This window comes from Arachis ipaensis, chromosome B8 (assembly GCF_059453495.1).
Source record: "Arachis ipaensis isolate K30076 ecotype BB chromosome B8, ASM5945349v1, whole genome shotgun sequence".
NCBI lineage: Eukaryota > Viridiplantae > Streptophyta > Magnoliopsida > Fabales > Fabaceae > Arachis > Arachis ipaensis.
In genome coordinates, this window is record NC_142443.1 from 5,795,427 (window position 1) to 5,815,263 (window position 19,837).

General features: G+C 28.2%; 1 protein-coding gene and 1 pseudogene across 1 annotated transcript; both read right to left on the reverse strand.

Moving 5' to 3' along the window:
- Positions 1–5,993: 5,993 nt before the first annotated feature.
- LOC107610400 (dehydration-responsive element-binding protein 1D pseudogene) lies at positions 5,994–6,692 on the reverse strand (annotated as a pseudogene).
- An 11,491-nt stretch (positions 6,693–18,183) lies between these two features.
- LOC148547066 (uncharacterized) lies at positions 18,184–19,536 on the reverse strand. The gene has a single exon (XM_088496595.1). The coding sequence runs from the start codon at positions 19,534–19,536 to the stop codon at positions 18,184–18,186; it is 1,353 nt and encodes a 450-aa protein (XP_088352721.1).
- Positions 19,537–19,837: the final 301 nt, after the last annotated feature.

A 19,837-nucleotide genomic window follows, 5' to 3' on the forward strand; every position in this document is an offset into this window, starting at 1 on the left:
GGCTGCGGCTATGCAGGCGACAGCCGAGGCACTGGGTAATCAGATAAACCAGGGTAATCACAAAAACAATAATGATGAGGACGGTCCCATGACACTTGCTACACATATAGTCCCGTAAGTTGAATGTTAGGTCTTGGTTGGAGGCTATATCAGGACGATCTTGTTCTAATGAATACTTGAAAACGGCGAACGAAGCTACTGTGCAGGTCTGTTCATTAGCCGTACCCTTAAACACTTGAGTTAAACATTATTTGAATAATAAGTATTTTAAGTTGCTATATGCTTACAACATTTAACCAGTGATAGTTGTTACGTTCATGCTAAAATTTTTAGGAACTTCATGAATGGGGATCAAGGTACGAGGAAAAATTTGGCTATGTTTTTGTGACATTTGTAGCTGGTATGACATCTGAAGACATACTTGCTGAATTAAAGGTTAGAAATAAACTTCTAGCACAGAAAGTGTATTATTACAGAGACACAATATGCTTTACAAAATAGACCATCAACTATACATTTTATTACGGTTTAGATGCGCTTTAATAACTCGCATAGTGTTGAGTTGGAGATTGCTTCAAAAGAGGAATTGAAGTATATAGAACGTGCTATTAGAGAGCTTCTTTCCAAGAAATATGTCCAAACTACCGACAAAGGAGACGGTAATAGTTAATTTTATATTTGTTAATTTTGAAAGTCCTCTTTCCATAATTCTGCAATTTTTTTCCTTAATAACTAGAATGACTTGGAAGTTATCATTATCTTTTAAGTAGATTTATATGTTGTTGGTTGCATGTTCATATATTTAGTGTCAGCTGAATATTCAGGCGAAATAGTTGCTGACACTCTAGATGGAGCAGACACTGATTCAGAAGACGATTTAGATGCTATCTCCTCTGGTGGATATGACATCTCCAGGGATGTTGAGCTTAATAAGGTTCCAGAAGAAGACAATGAAACTTTAAACACCCAACATAGAGAAGATGACGTACATGCTGCAAAAAGGAGTTTCGATCTGAACAAGTTGCCATGGTTTGGAGATGACTTATCAGATCCGTTATCACGTCACTGTAGCACTTTTTTGACAGAGTATTTCTGGCCAGGTCAATACGATGTTGATGAGAAATTTTGACTCAAAACTTGTTTGTCTACTTTAGTAATTCTGATTTTTATGCTCCATTGAACTTTGTTTTGAGTATATGAATTCGGACGTTCACTTGATTTTTATGTTACCAGTTATGGTTAAATACAAACTCAAAATGGATGATACAACAAGAGAAAACCTGATTCGTAAATTCGTTTTTAGTTATTCATGTATAAATATTTTTTTTAATAACTGAATTATTTTTTATGTAACACAAAATTGAAAATTTATTTAATGCATTAATTAAGTTGCAGTATTTGAAACATGTTTTTCGTAAAAAAAAATAGCGAGGACTAAAATAGTTATAAGAAGGCAATAATGTTTATACAAAACAAATTCAAGTTAAAAATAATATTGCAGCGGTTGAAAAAAAACCGCTGCAAAACGAGTATCAATGTATTCAACAACTAGACATTTAGCAGGGGTTACAAAAAAATTGCTGCAAAATGAGATTATTTAGCAGCGTCCCCTAAAACCGCCACAAGAGCCGCTGCAAAATAAGCTCATTTGGTAGCGTCCCCTAAAACCACTACAAGAACCGCTGACAAATTCTATTTAGCAGCAGTTGAATAAAACCGCTGCTAAATAACCGCCGCTATCTGCTGATTTTCTTGTAGTGTAAGGCATATATATTAAAAATTAATTATCAATTAATCACGGTGTATTTAACTATTTGTGTGTATATTTATGTATATTTAATGTATATGTAATAACTTTGATAAATTTTATTACCAGTCTCCTACTCAAATGTAATATATCTTAAACTTTACATGAATATTATTAATGTTTAAGCCTTTATTCACTACGAGTCTATCATCCTAACGAAAGAGATGACTACTTGAACATTGAAATAAATTTCAAATAATAATCTATGCTATAGTTTATCCCAAAAAAACTTGAATATTGTGAATCATATTTCGTGACTTTATACTTATTTTTAAATAATTTAAATAAATCAAATAGAGTAAATGTCCAAAATAGTTCTTGAAATTCAAATCCGCATTCAATTTAGTCTTTGATTTTTTTAAATGACCAACTAAATCCCTTAAATTCAGAAACGTGCGTCTCCGTTAGTCCCTCGCAGAATTGCCGTCTAAACGTTGCTGATGTGGAACGTTAACTGCCATGTAGGCATTCCATTAAACAACGTCATTTTAACTGTCAAATTAGGGTCTAATTTGAACTTCTGCGCTTAAGGGAGAGAAGATGTTATTCAAAGGGGGAGAAGATGTTATTTCAAACGACGTCGTTTAATGGAATGCCCACATGGCAATTAACGTTCTACATCAACAACGTTTAGACGGCAATTCTGCGAGGGACTAACGGAGACGCACGTTTCTGAATTTAAGGGATTTAGTTGGTCATTTAGAAAAATCAAGGACTAAATTCAATACCGATTTTTATTTCAGGGACCATTTTGGGCATTTACTCAAATCAAATATATTACGATAACGATAAATTGAGTTAAACCCCAAAATGGTCCTTGAGATTGGCATCGTGTACTAAAATCATCCATGAGATTCCAATTGCACTAATTACGTCCCTGAGATTGAAAAAAGTGCACCATATTAGTCCCTGACCTATTTTCCATTAACGACGTGATGACATGGCATGATGATGTGGATTGTAAGTGACACGTGTCACTTCATGATTTGGCCACGTGTAATGGTATGATGATGTGGTGACCAGTGACATGTGGCATGCTGACGTGGATGGTTGTGCCACATGTCACAATGTTATTTGGCCACGTGTCCATTTGTGCCACGTGTCGCAACAGTATTCGTCCACGTGTTATCCACTATGTCATCGTTGTATATGCACCAAATTAGTCCCTCACTTTACATTAAGTGACTCATTTTAGTCCCTGAAATTGAATGTCGTGCACCAAACTTGTCCCTTCACCAGTTTTTTCTCAATTTTTTCTATAAATTCAAAATTCTCAATATTTTTGAATGCATTAATTTCAATTCTATTTTTTCACATGTTCTTCAAATAAAAGTATTTTTATAAAATATTTTTTCTCTTGCGAATACCCTAACCGTCGACTTAGAGTTAACGTGAAGGCTTTTCAAGCACATTCACTACCATCTCTGACCTCTTTCAGTACTTTTATAAAATATTTTTTTCTTGCGGATATTCCTAATAACCGCCATCTTGGAGTTGACGTGAAGGCATTTCAAGCTTCTCTCATTACCATCTCTGACCTCTTTCGTCTAGACTACAGAGGTCAAAGATGGTAGTGAGGGTGCTTGAAGTGCCTTCAATCTAGCTTATTTACACATAACGAAAACGTGTAAGACAAAAAATGTTTATTTTAATTATTAATTTATTATTAAAAACACATATTTTTTTTGTGAAAAAAATGTGTCTAATCAATCATATAATTATTTTTTTGTAATAACATACTTATATATTACAAAATTTACCAATGTTAAATTATTAAAAAATTATATAATTAAAACTAAAATCTTAAAAATTTTTATGAAAGCACTTGTATTTAAACGATATATGAAAAAATAGAATTGAAATTAGTGTATCCAAGATATTAAAATTTTAAATTAAAAAAAAAAGAAGAAAAAATGGTGAAAGGACTAGTTTGGTGCACGACATTCAATTTCAGGGACTAAAATGAGTCACTTAATGCAAAGTGAGGGACTAATTTGGTACATATATAACGATGACATAATAGATGTCACGTGGACGAATACTGTTGCGACACGTGGCACAAACGGACACGTGGCCAAATAACATTGTAATACGTGGCACAACCATCAACGTCATCATGCCACGTGTTACTGGTCACCACATCATCATACCATTACACGTGGCCAAATCATGAAGTGACACGTGTCACTTACAGTCCACGTCATCATGCCATGTCATCACGTCGTTAATGAAAAATAGGTCAGGGACTAATATGGTGCATTTTTTTCAATCTCAGGGACGTAATTGGTGCAATTGGAATCTCAGGGACGATTTTAGTGCACGACGCCAATCTCAGGAACCATTTTAGGGTTTAACTCCGATAAATTAAGTGTGTTTTATATTATTTATTTTACCATCACAATTATATTAATATTAACACAAAGTATAGATTTATTGTTAGTGTAATACGTTTTATTTTCTTGGAATAAAGTTAAACAAATATTGTTGTGATAAGTTAAAATATTAAAAGTAAATAAAATTTGTGATTCCAATTACTAGGAATTTTAGTTAGAGAAGTGTTAGGAGACCAACAGAATTTGTGATGTGTAATCATCAATTAGCCATTATCATTGTTTTTAATGGTATGAGATGATATTTAATGGTTAAGTGATGGCCAAATTTTTAAAAAAGTGCTGGTCCGCTAGAATTTTTCTTTTAGTTAGATAGAAGCCTATAAAAAAAATCTAAAATCCAAACCAAAAATTTAGACAAAGGTATAATAAATTAATAATACACGAAAAAAAGCCAAAAGCTTTAGATGTTTAATCCAGTGTAAATAGCTAAATTATTCACATCATCATAACTTTTAGATGTTTAATCCAGTGTAAATAGTTAAATTAATTCACCTCATCATAATTATCCGTGGTTAACCTCACATGGGAAAATAAAAAATAAAAAATCAATTCAAAAAACCAAACGTAACACTAAGACTGACAATACATATTTTATCTGCGGGTATCCTATCCGCAACTGCAACTCGACCCGTTGTAGGTAAGGTAGAGATCGATTTGAGTATACCTGCGGATAGGATAAGGTAGGGGTTAAGGTGTACCCTACTCTATTCTACACACACCTCATATATAACACACATTTTATATAAATTAGGTATATAATGAAGAAGTTGAGAGTTGAACCCACAATCTCTCTCATATAATAACTTGTAATAAGTGAGTAATTACTAAACTAGTTAACTAATTTAATAATTTAGAACATTTATTAATATGTATGAAATTTGGAATGATTGAATTTTATATTTGCTTTGAATAAATTTGATATTTCTGCGGATAGAGTAGAATAGGGTAGGATTTACAACTTTAGGGTGCATGTAGGGTTAGGGTTAGAGATTCTTTACCCGCAGGTAAGGTAGAATAGAGTTTTAATAAAATTTTTAACTCACGAATAGGATCTAAACCCTATCCTACCCTACCCATTACTAGTCTTACATAACAACGAGAATTAAAAAGAGACTACACGTCATTATTTAAATAAGACATGTATAGTCTTCATAGCATACTTTTTTCTTCTATCAGTACCATAAAATTTTTCATATTAAATTATCACGTGTTCAAATTAAGATTTTATGCTAATAGTCTTTGTTATTAATTAAAAATTATTTTATATATTTTAAAATTTGAAAATTAAAATATTCGACTTTAGACTAAATCTAACATCTTTACATCCTGTATGTATTACCAAAATTAAGTATTTAATGAAGCATATATCACAAACCAACATTAAATATTGAAAAAAAAATTGTCAAAATTTATTGGATGAATGTCATTATTTCATCGTTAATGTTTCTCTTGTATATACTTAGGATTCAATATGCGTGGTCATCAGCTTTAGCTCACAACAAGAACAACAATAATATTATGGACTAATAAGACGGACGAGTGCTAGGTGCAACAAATTTTGTAACGTATAGTTATTAATTAGTTATTATTGATTATTAAGTGCCAGCCAAATTTTAATAAAAGTTATTCCTAGACTTTCTCAATAAAACGGGATTAATCGTAAGTGGCTCCCAAGTTAATTTGAGTGATAAAGAAGCAGAAAAACCATGGATGCAGGGACCTATAAAATTAACAACATTCTTAATAAATTGTCGCTTTGGAACTAGTCTAATATATCGGTTAATAGGTATCGATTAATCGAAATTCCAGAGAGTGAGGTCAGTTTGAAATTCATCATCATCATGAAAAGCTCCTCGCTTCATGGACGGTGGTGTTATAAGCAAACCCTCCGCCATGCTATCAAGCAATGCAGGCATGTTAAACATTGCCTCCTCATCAAAGAACGTCGTCGATGAAATCGACCCCACTCCACCACTACCACCACCATCATCAACACCAACACAAAGATTCATATTTGAAGAAGAAACAGGAGGGTTAGTAATATCATTATTACTAGTTTGTTGTGCGGCTTTGGAAGCAGCTTCTCGAATATGTTGAGGTGAAGATGACTCCGCAAGGGGAAGAAGGGGGACGGAGAGAGGGAAATTGAAGGTGGCTGAGGTGCCTCTAAGTGCCAGAACTGCGGCGTCGTGTGCCCTAGCGGCCATTTCAGGGGTAGCGTAAGTTCCGAGCCATATTCTTGATTTCTTGATTGGTTCTCTCACTTCGCATACCCACTTGTTGCCGTTCCTCCGCCGGACACCCCTGTACACCGGGTGTCTCATCTCTCGGAACTTCTTCCTCCCCGATCTCCTCTTCTGACTGCGTGATGGCGACGATGACGATGGCGGTGGGCTGATGGCCGAGCGTTGGGTTTGAGATGAAGTAGAAGAAGATAGTGATGAAGAAGAAGAATAGTAATACAGTGATTCTTCGTTATTCTCAAACTCCATGACAATGGCGGATACTTGGTTGATGCATGCAAGGGTGTTGAAGAGAGGGATATATATATATACCATGACTCCATGAGAGAGAGAGAGTGATGATGAAAACATCGGTGCAGGCCTTGAAGGGAAAACGTGCTGCAAACTAATGGAATTGAATTTTGTCGTGACCTTATACTCTAAACAATAACTAAAATAGAGAGTTTAGAATAAATATTATTATTATTATTTTTTTTGGTGACTAGAATAAATATTATTATGCTGGTTCCAAAAATATTTCGTATATACTGAAAAATAAATATAATGAATTAATTTTTAATAAGTCAATATTAATAACTACATTTTTATAATAAAATTATTTTTAACTCTTGTATTTTAAGAATTTAGAATTAGTTTAAGATTAAGATTTAAAATTTAATATTTTTAAAAAACTTAAAATTAATTCAATAATAATTTAGAAAAACTGGATTGATCTTAATTTTTTAAAAAATTAGCTCCTAAACATATAATTAATGCAAATAAAAAGAATTTAAGATAAAATTAAAATAAAATAAAACTTTAAAATAATTTTAAAATTTTTAATAAATTTTAAAGACAAAAGATTTACTCTAATTAAAAATAGAAAAAGTCTAGGGCCAGCAACTTTTGTGTTTTCTAGCCAACACTTAACTATCAAAACAAAAGCGAGTGATCTCCTACTATTAGATGTAATCTCACACCATTAAAAATATTATTGATGACTAATTGATGGTTACAAAACACCAAAATTGCTGTCCCTAACATTCCTCTTAAAAATATCTCCCAGAAACACAGACCAGGTATTAACAGTGGTCCGTGCTATATATTGGTGACGGACATGCATATGGCAATGGCACTAATGGCAGCATTACACGTTGGAATTATCAGTGAAGACAAGTGCAGTAGTACTATTCTAAATTAATAATTGAATAATAGAGCTATAATAACATCTATTAGTTTCGTATAAATACTATATAACTTAACCGGTATCATGCACAGTATTGCTACTTAATTTGTACATTATTTTTCTTCTGAAAAATGGATTTCTGGAATAAGCTCGTGTTCTCTTTTGATGGCGATATGTCTCACGTTTTTATGATTTTTTTGGTGTTGCTTTATGATGAAAGAATATTTAGTGAACCTTGGAGCATATATAAACGAATAGAATTCGTTACATGCTTGTTTGTGTTTGTGAGGTTCTAACACCAAAGACAACTTCAGGTAGCTGTCCATAGCGCTGACTAAATAAAAAGTCAACTTTTATGGGGTCAACGAACGTGTTTACTTTGAAAAGTTCATTTTCTATTTCCTTTTTCTTTTTTCATCATGTTTCGTCTTTTATTTCTTCGCCATCAGCAGCTACCAGCCTACCACTGTCGTCATTTTATATATAATTGGAAAGATGAGAATTTGTATCATAATTAAGTTGTTAAAAGCACGTTAATATATTGCTTCATAAACATCAAAATTATAATAAAAAAAACATCAAATAAAATTATAATAAAAATTATGATTATAAAAAATAGAATAAAATAACAAATAAATTTTTAAAAATTTATATATTAATTTTAAAAAAAATATTAATAAAATATTTAAAATAAAAAATATAAACACACTATTTTTAAATTAATTTCTATAATTAGAATAAAAAGTCTTAATTAAACTAACTTATTCATATTTATTATTATAGAAGACTTTATTAATATTTTTTTTAAAAATTAACCTAATTAAAATGTAAATTTTTAAAATTTTATTTGTTATTTTATTTAAATAAATATATTTATTTTTCCAATTTTTTTACTCCTGTAACAAAGAAATTAAAATAAAAAGATAAAAAAAATCCTATGCCATATCAGCCCATTAATTACCTTTGACTTTTAATTAGAAAACAATAACAAAACTATAACATAATTCGGTGCAACGTTGACTTTCTCAATACAACCAATCAGACACCGTCACTGTACACGTGATGTAAGTGTCAATGCAAAATTGATTTATGCTGGGGTGGCAATATGTATTTGCGGTATCCAATCCGATTTCATTCGGTCGGTCGAGTAGGATTGTTAACTCGATCTGCAGTGAATAGAGTAGAGTGCAGGTAAGATTTTTGTGCGGGTTGAGTTTCAACTCTACTCGACCAACCGCACTCTATCTATATATATATATATATATATATATGTTATATATTTATATAAAAATATGTTTTAAGTGGATGTTGAATCAAAAATCTCTCACTAAATGTAAAAAATTCATAACCACTATGAAAAATTATTAATTGATAATTTATTTTTTTTTTTTTTACATAAAGTCAGTTCCATTTTAAATTATCATCAAATTATATAATAATATTATATCTTTTTTGTAATTCGTAGGTAGGATCGGATACCCGTGGGTTAAGAGCGGATATGGTTAGGGTTGGATCTAAACCATACCCTATCCTATCCTACCCATTGACACCCCTAATTTATGCATAAGAGAAATGTTTATTATTTTTAGGGCAAATCACCCAAATAAAATATTTGAGTTTTAAAATTATAGAAATACAATTTTTGCAATTTGATACAAAAATGCAACTTTCTTTAAAATGATGTAAATCGCCGAAGGAGTTCCACGGTTTTTAAATACACTGTTGGAGAGGTTTCACGGGTTACGTTCATGTTATATTTGTTCAGAAACTAACCGTAGTAGAAATTTCATGATTTCTGTTGGAATAAAAAATAAGCATAAACCGTGAAAGGGGTCCAGCGATTTATGGTGTGATAGTTGAGAGTTATTTTCACACATTTACAAATGAAAGGAGAGGAGAATTTAAATACAAATTAGAAAGATATAATTAAATACAAAAAGAATACTAAAGAAGAAAATTTAAATTTATGTGTTAAAATTTAGTATTCTTTTCGTTATAATTTTTTAGTACTCTTTTTGTATTTAATTATATCTTTTTAATGGGATATATATTATAAAAATTAACAATAGTAAATAAAATATATACTAATTTAAAAACACATAATAAAAAATATACAAAATCAAATAAAAAATAAAGTTTTATAAAAAAATATGTATTAATAAAAATAATTAAAAAATTTATATGAACAACGAATAATAAAAATTCTATTAAAAAAAATACAATAATATACATTAATGAACAAAAATATTCATACTATTAACTAGAAAAATAAATAAAAGATAGATAAAAAACCAAAACTTAACAAAGAGTACTAACAATAATGTTAAAAAAATATTTATTTGTAAAATATAGTCATAAAAAAAATTCAAAAATTTTGATAATTATTTTTTTATCTCTTGTTGTAAATGAGATTAAATGACAAAATTAATAGAAAAAAATAAATTCTCCATTGCTTTCTGGTCAAATGCAACATGAACGTAAACTGTGAAACCCTCCATTTATGTGTATTTAGAAACCGTGAAACCTCTTTACTAATTTACATAATTTTGTAAAAAGTTATATTTTCGTATCCAAACCGTAAAAAATTATATTTTTGTAATTTTAGAATCCAAATATTTTATTTGAATAATTTGTCCTAATTTTTATGTATTTTTAATACAGTAAACTTTGTAAATATATGTGTTCCTCTTACATTTCTTCTTTTAAATTTATCTCTAAAATCTTTTATTTATTTAATTCTTATAAATTATTTGTTTAACTAATAAACCGTTTATATTAAAAAAAAATTGATTTTTCGTACCTCTTAAACGACTGTAACACAATATGCAGCTTCTCAAGCAAATATACACTTGTAATTTTATAACTCTCCTAAGTTTCTAACTTAAATGCATTCTATATTTTTTATTCTATACTTATTAACATATAGTCTTTGGAGGCTACTCAGATAAACACGCCTAAAACGTCTTTTTTTAAAGATGTCTTTATGTTGTGTTTTAATTGGTTTTGGTATAATTTATTCGGTGTTCCTCATGACATATTATTAAATTTCTCAAAAAATTTTCTTTCCAAAAACAATAAAAAACATTTAATTTGGACTAAAACAAAAAAGGTAATAGATTAACTATTAGATTTTTTTTAAAAGATTATTTACATAAAAAAATATATCACATTCATCAATATATATATATATATATATATATATATATATATATATATATATATATATATAAAACAAGCTCAAGCGTTTAAAAATTTTTATAAATAAAAAAAATAATTAATTTATATTCGTACAATATATAAAATAATTACTATATTATTATTATATTATAGATTAAGATTCATTAATTTAATTTTTTTATTTTTAATATAAGTATTAGAAATAAATAAAATTTTTATAATTAAATGTAGTGTAACAAAATATATATAATATTAATTAGTTCTTAAAAATTTTTAAAAAATAGTTTCTCATTTTAGTAAAATAACTATTTTTTAAAGTAGACAAATTAATTATTTTCTTCTCATATACGGTTTTTTTAAGACATAAAAGCAATTAATTAGGACATTGGTTAAGATAATTAAAGTCACTATTTCATTAAATTTTTAATTTAAAGAAAAATCCTAGTTAATTTTGGTATAGAAATTTCGAATTTAAAAACATTGATAAAAATTATGTTGAATTTTGATTTATTTGATTTTCATTTAAATTAATCACTACATAAGTTAAAGTTCTATTTTGAAGTTATATTCGAGCTTTAATCTGATTTTTAAAGTTTCAATTTACTTAGTTTGATTTTTTAACTTAGGTATCCGTGACTCATATTAGGGTTTTAAGTGTTTAGTTGAAAATAAAAAATAAGGTAAAAAAATTTCAATTGTCACATCAAATAGTCGCTAGAATGTATAATGTAGCAGTCGTTAGTCCATTTCAGCATGTCGTTAACGATTTTGTGAGACAGTGACAAAAATAATATTAGGAACCAATGTGAGTCATAACTATTAAGTTGGGAGACATAATTGTTAGAACTGATTAGGAACCAATTGGGAGACATAATTTGTTGTTGCTTGATTAGGAACCAATTGTGAGTCATAACTATTAAATTGAGTAAATCGAAATTTTTAAAATTAGATTGAAATATAATTGTTAGAACTGAACTAGTGATCGAACCGATCAAGCTACTGGTTCACTGGTTTATTGGTTCAACTGATAAATCACTGGTTGAACCGATAAAACTGGTCTCACGTAAATATAAAATATAAAATAGTTAAAAACTTAAAATTAAAATTTGAAATGCATATCTTCACTAACATTTTATGAAGAATCAAGTCTCAACTTCTAAAAATAACTAATATAAAAAAAATCATAAAATTTTAATACTACAATAGTATCTTATTTTGACACAATAAAAAAATAATTAATTCACAAAGCCTATCATCTAACTATAATATCAGTAGATTTTAACACTAACATCAAAACAAATAACCTTAATCACAATACTAGCAATAAAATAGATCAAGTAAATTAATAAATTTTTAGTGAAATTTATATTTATATTAATAATGGTATATAATTAAAATATAATTAATTTTAAAAATAGAAAAAATAAAAATTAAATTAAATTAGATATTTATGTATACTATATAATTAGTATTTGTCAAATATAGTACTTAGAAGTGCAATGGCTAAGTGGCAAGTAGAGGTTATTTTTGCTCCAAGATTCTTGGTTTGAGACCTTGTGGAGACATTTTAAAAATTTTTTCAAGCAGACCAGTTTGGTTAGACCAGTTTGCACCAGATCTTACCAGTTCACACCGATTTTATTCCTTAAACGGTCCAAAGAGTAAACCGAACCGATCCAGTTCGGTTTTTACAACTATGGATATAATAATGGTAATTAAGTTGACCATTCAGTTGTTTTAATGGTAATTAAAATCTAATAATAGTTTATAATAAAAGAAACATTCTTTTGCAACAATGAACCTATAGTAATAGTTAGGGGTGTTCATAGATTAGATCATATCCATATAAATTCACAGTATTTATCCGTATCTGATCTGTAATTTGAGAATATGATCTGATCTGTAAGATGATCGGATTGGATCGAATCGGATCCACACTCTAATCAGATAGAAGTAAATATGTTTAAAAAAGTAAACAAAAAAAATTATTGACTTTTTTTTATAAAAATAATTTTTTTTATATTTTTTATTTTATGGATATATTTGATATCTGATCCAAACATAAAAAGTGCGAATATCGAATTTGATCTAATGAGTTTAGTGCGGATTGGATCGAAATTTCAGCCATATTCCATCTGTAAACACCCCTAGCAATAATAACTAAAAAATTATAATGATTATATTTTTAACTAAGAGGAAGTGCAAAAAAAAGTACTAAATACAAGAACATTTAATCAAATATTAAAAAAAATTTTACTTTAAAACATACAGTTGGACTTTTTTTGCTCATATATATATATATATATATATATATATATATAATAATAATAATAATAATAATAATAATAATAATAATAATATTATGATAATTGCTTTGTATATCACACAAATATAAACGTTTTTTTTCTATGATCTTAAGAAAGGTTTTGTAAGTCTCTAACTTTGTTGTCGATTTTTGTAGTGTTAGCTCTCATATTATCAATTTGATTCATATATAATTCGAATGATAAATTATTTGGTGACGTGCTTTCTTTTTTACTGTGATATACTTGTTTTATTATTATTATTATTATTATTATTATTATTATTATTATTATTATTATGTACATTAAAAAATAACAGGCCAAATTATTGCCATAACATAATAGAAGTATGGAAGTTTATCATTCTTCTCTAATGGAGGAAACAAAAGTCTTTTCAATAATTTATTTAACGTTTAGTAGAATAAAAATAAATTTTATTAGAATAAATTTTAGTATGAGTTTAATATTTTTATTCATCATAAAATATTCATAGAATTACTCGTAGATAAATTTTGGAAAAAAGAAAAAAAACCATGATTTTTAATTTTATTTTTAAATAAACTTTATTTTTAATTTTAAAATAAATTTTATTTTTATTTTTTAATAATATTAATTTTTTACCGTATATAATTATTCAATTATTTTTTAATCATATATAAATAAATTACTCTTAATAAGAATTTTTTGTGTTATTCAATTATCTTTTTTTAAAAAATAATTAATTATTAAAACAATTAAATTTTTCACAACAAAAATAATAAAAAATTATGAATGAAAAAAATTAACCATCTTGATACTTTTTTGTATTTTTATTCATATTTTAATTATAAACATAAATATAATTTAATTATATTATTTATGAAATGTGACTATAGATGTAGATAAAATTTAGTTATATTATTTATATATAGTTTCATTGTATTGTATTGCTTATAAAGTTAGATTATAATTATGACAATAGAATTGTTCTTGTATTTTTATATGTGTGACTAATTGGTGGTGTTAAAACATTACTCTTAATTATAAATAAGGTTTATAATTTAAAAAATCAAAGATTCAATTAAAAAGATACGAAAAAAATGATGTTAAAATATTCTAACTCTTTAAAATAAAAATATTCAAAATTCAATTAAAAATTATTTAAAATTTAAACTCAATAAAAATTTATATTCAATGTATTTTGTATTAAATATATTTAATAACCTATTATATCATATTATATCATATTGGTTGAAATTAGTTTTTATAATGTTAATTTTTTAATAACACTTTATTAGAAAAAACCATCTTTTCAGAATTTTTTAAAAATTAATTAATATTATATATATTTTATTACAATATATCTTGTTATAAAAAAATTATTTATTTTTAATGCTTATATTAAAATTAAAAACAAAATTTAAATTAGTAAATTTTAATCTATAATATAATAATAATATAGTAATTATTTTATATATTATACGAATAAAAATTAATTATTTTTTTATTTATAAAATTTTTTAAGAGCTTATATATATATATATATATATATATATTTTGATGAATGTGATATATTTTTTTATGTAAATAATCTTTTAAAAAAAAATCTAATAGTTAATCTATTACCTTTTTTGTTTTAGTCCAAATTAAATGTTTTTTATTGTTTTTGGAAAGAAAATCTTTTGAGGAATTTAATAATATGTGATGAGGAACACCGAATAAATTATACCAAAACCAATTAAAACACAACATAAAGACATCTTTAAAAAAAGACGTTTTAGGCGTGTTTATCAGAGTGGCCTCCATAGTCTTTTGTATACAAAATATGTTCGGTCCAGTCTAACAAGAATTGGAGGTTCACTCGATGAATTCACTTATTCGACAGGTTATTGATCCATCGGAACCGTCACATGACATTATCTTTTATCCATGGTTTAGATAACTGGCAGAAGTTTCTAGACAAATAAATTCAAGTGAAAAAGTATTCTTTTCCGAAAATACGTGACATTTTATTGGGAATGAATTTTCTTTATTTTTTTTAATATATGAGAGAATAAAAAGTGATCTCTCATCTTTAATTCTATAAGTGGAATCAAAATTAAATAGAAAAAAAATAATAATAAAATATAAAATCCTACACTAAACACTATCTAATTTTTTTTTTTTCATGGAAAAAGATCTACTCTCCATTTTATCTTAATTTTGTCGTCTCTTTGTACACACTTTATTTTAGTATTGGAATATTTTTGTAAGTGGCCCAATCCGCCGACCCACTCACCCACTGACAATCGTGGACGTCACTCATTCTTACGGCACTCGTATTCAGGTCCCGTCCCTCACAAGTCACAACCAACCGACTCAACGAGCAACCGAACAAAATCCAACGAGACATGAAGCTTAATTAGAGTAGAACTCGCCACATGAACCTACTTGTCTCTAATCTCAGCCAAGCGCTTTATTTGTTTCATTTTCGACCCAATGAGCATGAACCTTATAATATAACTCAAACTGTAAAAAAGGATTCTGCTTCATACCAGATTCTGTCACAGCAGTTTCTTGTGTGCTAAGCTAATCGGTTAGAAAGCTTTAGGCTCTGCTATGCATACCACTCACACGATTATATATATACAAGTGTAGTGGATGGCCTTATGATATATATATGATTCTAGTTCACAATATTCAATTGAATACAATCCTGAAATCTGTTTTTCTCTTCTCTTCATTCGTGCTCTGCATGTCCAGCATATTCTGCTAGTCTCTTTTATACTAGAGCTATTACATGGTATCAGAACAAGTTGGTGTCAGGTCACAAAAAAAAGGACTTTTTAGTGTACAGATGTGGGTGTACAGATTTTTGTCTTTTTGTGGCTGAAAAGCATGTCACTAAAAGTGTTGCTTAAAGAGAAAGTATTACCCTTAATCGTTAACTTGACTCTGATACCAATTTTTTAACATTCGACTTTTCTTTCTTTTTCGAAATTAATTCTTCATATTTTACTTCAAATAAAATTATAATTTGTATAGATGCAATTGGTGGTGCAAATTTATAATCTAAAGTATTGACCATTTCTATTATTTTTCTTGTGTGATTATTTATTATTAGTCCTTGATTTATAATTCTGATTTTTATAGTTTTTCAATCTTGTTTTAGTTTATAATATTCTTTTTTGTATGGATTATTGTATATAAAATCTTTTATCTGTTTGTCTTTTTCTTTAATATAATTTTTCAAATCCTCAATAACTTCTTTTATTTCTACACTTTCTGTTGTTTCTAAATATCTTTTTAATTTTTCAACTTTATTTTCTATTTTTTCTTTCAATAGTTTTAATTCTTTTAAGTCATAATATGGTTTTCCAAGCATTTATAAATTTTTTAAGTTTAATTCCAACTTGTTTATATTTATTCTTATTTCTATCCTTTTTATTATAAGGTCATCAATTTCGATCTGAAGATTATTTAATTCTCTTTTATATTCATTTATTTTACTTTTTAATTTTTCCACCATTTTTCTTTTTATTTTATTTTCTGGTTTTTCAATCTTTTTATGCTTCATTATTTATTTTAGAATTTCTGCAAACTCTATCATCGATTCATCACTATTTTCCAGAGATTCTATTAATTTCTCTAGCTCTTCAACTTCTCTTTTCAACTTGTCATAAATTATTTTTAGAGCTTCAAATGCTCTTTGATTTATTTCAGAAAACTGTAAATAATTTAAACGATTTTCTCTTTTAAAGAGCTCTTGTTTCTTGTCTTGATAAGTTACATATATTTCTTCTTTATTTATTGTCATAATTTAGTGTTTAGAGTTTCATTTAATTTTTCGACCTTTTTTGTTAATTCTTTTATTTCAGAATTTTCTTCTTTAATTTTTAACTTAGATAAACTTAAAGGGCTATTAATTTTAGATTCTCTTATTTGAAAGTTCGATGAAACTAATTTTCCTGATGGTTCTTTTAATAATAGAACTGGGTTTTCAATAGCTTTATATTTTGGTATTTCTGTTTTTACAATTTTCTGAAATAATTCATCGACATAAATTTTTTCTCTATTTTTAAATATTATACTATGATGGCTATTTGTTAAAGCATAATTTATAGCATATGTAATCGAAAATGGTTCATCATCTTGTTCCATTAGATTCTTTCTGTGAAATTTATAAGCCAAACTTATAGATCTACCAAGGTTTTCAGTTGATAAAGGTATAGCATATCCAAGATGGGCGTTGAATTTAACATTTACATTTGCCAGGTTTCCATGAACAATTCCGATTATTTGATCTATTGGGTCATCAGTAATTCTTTTGTCACAGATTGCTAAGCTTATTGGTGAATTAATTCCTTTCATATATGTAGATTTGATTAAGACTTGTATAGTACTAATATGAATCCATCCAATTTTAGATCTTTTTTGTTGATCCTTAATTTTCTCAATCTGTTTACTCAATTCTTCATCATTTATCAAAGCTATCTCAAGTTCTCCATTGGCGGATTTTATTTTTATAGGGGCTTCAAGTTGAATTTTTCCATAGTATATTATATTTTTCTATTAAAAACTTCTTTTAAGAGATTTTGTTTATTAAAATTTTCATTTGATTTGAGATTTAATTCTGTTTTTAGAACAGCCTGTTTTTCATTATCTAATAAAGCAGTTAATCTATAATAATCAGATTCTTCTGTTAATTCTAAACTTTCTAAATAATTCATAAATGAAAGACTAGGATGAAGATGTACCTTTCTGGAAAAAAAACTTCCTTTATTTAGTATATTTTACATAAGGTGTTTTTATCTCCAGAGAGGAGATTGTAGATACTAACTCCAGAGGGGAGTTTAGAATTATATATATATTTTTTTTTTCCTAAGGGAATTCTTCCTCAGACTATAGAATCGCCTTGGCAGCTTTCTCCTTGCTCTCCTAGCATATGAGTACTCTTAGCCTCCTGCTTTCTATTGTCTGATGCTTCTACAATTGCCTAAGCAACCTATTTATAATAGTTGGGTTTGATGGACAATTCCCATCCTTACCCTTCTTATGACGTTATTGCTTACGTCATTGTTTGTTCTCTTTGCACCAGCTACATTGTTGGTGCTCTATGACCTAAGTGCTTACGTCACTATGCAATAATGTTAAGAGATGCTTCAGATGCACTGTCCTCTTCTTTTATCATGTGACCCTCAGATGCATTGTCCTCTTCTTTCATCATGTGAGTTGATTCCGTTTCATTATTGCTTTCTTCAGATAACTCTGAGGCACATAGCTGGCACTTGTGGTCTTCTCTGTCTTTTATTAAATAGCAGAGATTCCTCTTTATCCCTTCAGGGAGCTTTTCTAAAAGTCCGGATAAGTTGTAGAATGCTGATTCAAATTCCACCAAGAGTCTCATCTCTCTTTCTTCAATTTCATTTCTTTTACTGGACACAAGCAAAGTATTTCTAATTTTATAATTAATCCTTGTGTGAGATTCCTTTGTTATTTTTTGAGTTCTTTCAAAGACCTTTGCTAATGTGCTGGCCAGCCTTCCTTCATTACTGTAAATTGTTAAGTCTTGAATCTGATCAATTGGTTGAAAGTTTCCTGGGAAGACGGACATGAATATTACTTGGTGTGCTGGAACCAAGCATTCTTCTTCTTCATTAAAAATAGGTTGACTGTTTGTAAATTTTAGGGATATATCCCTTGGATTTACATTGTCAATCATATTTTTAAATCTCTTTACTGCATCAACGAATCCTGCAGGAAACTCACTAATAATTTTTAGATCATTAAAAATTAAAATTGTATCAATTAATCCATATTGGAAAAACTGATAGGTGTCAGATGGGGAAGCATCTGGAAATATAACCAGCTTTGTTAGCTGTTCTTTGGCAATAGGATAATATCCCAAAATTGCCCTTTTTTCTTCAGTCCAATTCAGGACTATGTTAAGGGTTTCTCTGAGATTTGATCTACAGACCCTTTTCTTTTCCTTAATTTCAGCCCTTGTAGGAATGTTTCTTATTATCCCTGTTCTCTGGGTTTGAATTGGAGCTTTATCTGCTCTTTTTAGGGTTTGTTCTGGATGGAGAGTTTTATATTCCTTGAAGGATTTCTTTGCCTCTTCCAGTGTTAGAAACCCTCCTTTATGAACTATCCTTGACTGGTGTGTGAATGGTGCTGCTTTTTCCCAGGCATCATATACTCCTTTCATGGGGCCGTTATAAATTACATAATATTTTTTATTTTGGGTGAATTTTTTAATGATTTCAGCAATTGTTTTATTTTCTGAAATTTTTTCTTCACCTGATTTGTCCACCATGCTTAGCTGGCTGAACTCTGATGTTTCTGCTTGTTGTGTTGATTTCATTGCTTCGATGGCCTTCTTGAGGGATTGGATCTGTGTCCTTATTTGCTGACAATGCTTGCATTTTTCGAGCTCTTGCTCATATTTTTGAATTTCTTGACCTAATGCGTTGTAGACGAACTCCATTCTCTTGTTAATGTATCTGCAATAACATTTTTGTCACCCTTAATATATTCAATTTTTATTGGATATTGTAACAAAAATAATTGCCATCTTACCAATCGTCCATGATTATAATCAACTTTTAAATTATATCGTATGAAACCTGTTAGGAAGCTTGAATCTGTCCTTAACGTAAATTCTCTGGGTAGTAAATCAATTTTTCATTTCTTAAGAGATTTAATTGCTGCTAGAGTTTCCTTTTCATGAGTGGTATATCTCTGTTCTGTTGGAGTAAAAGTCCCTGAAATATACCTGCAAAGTAATT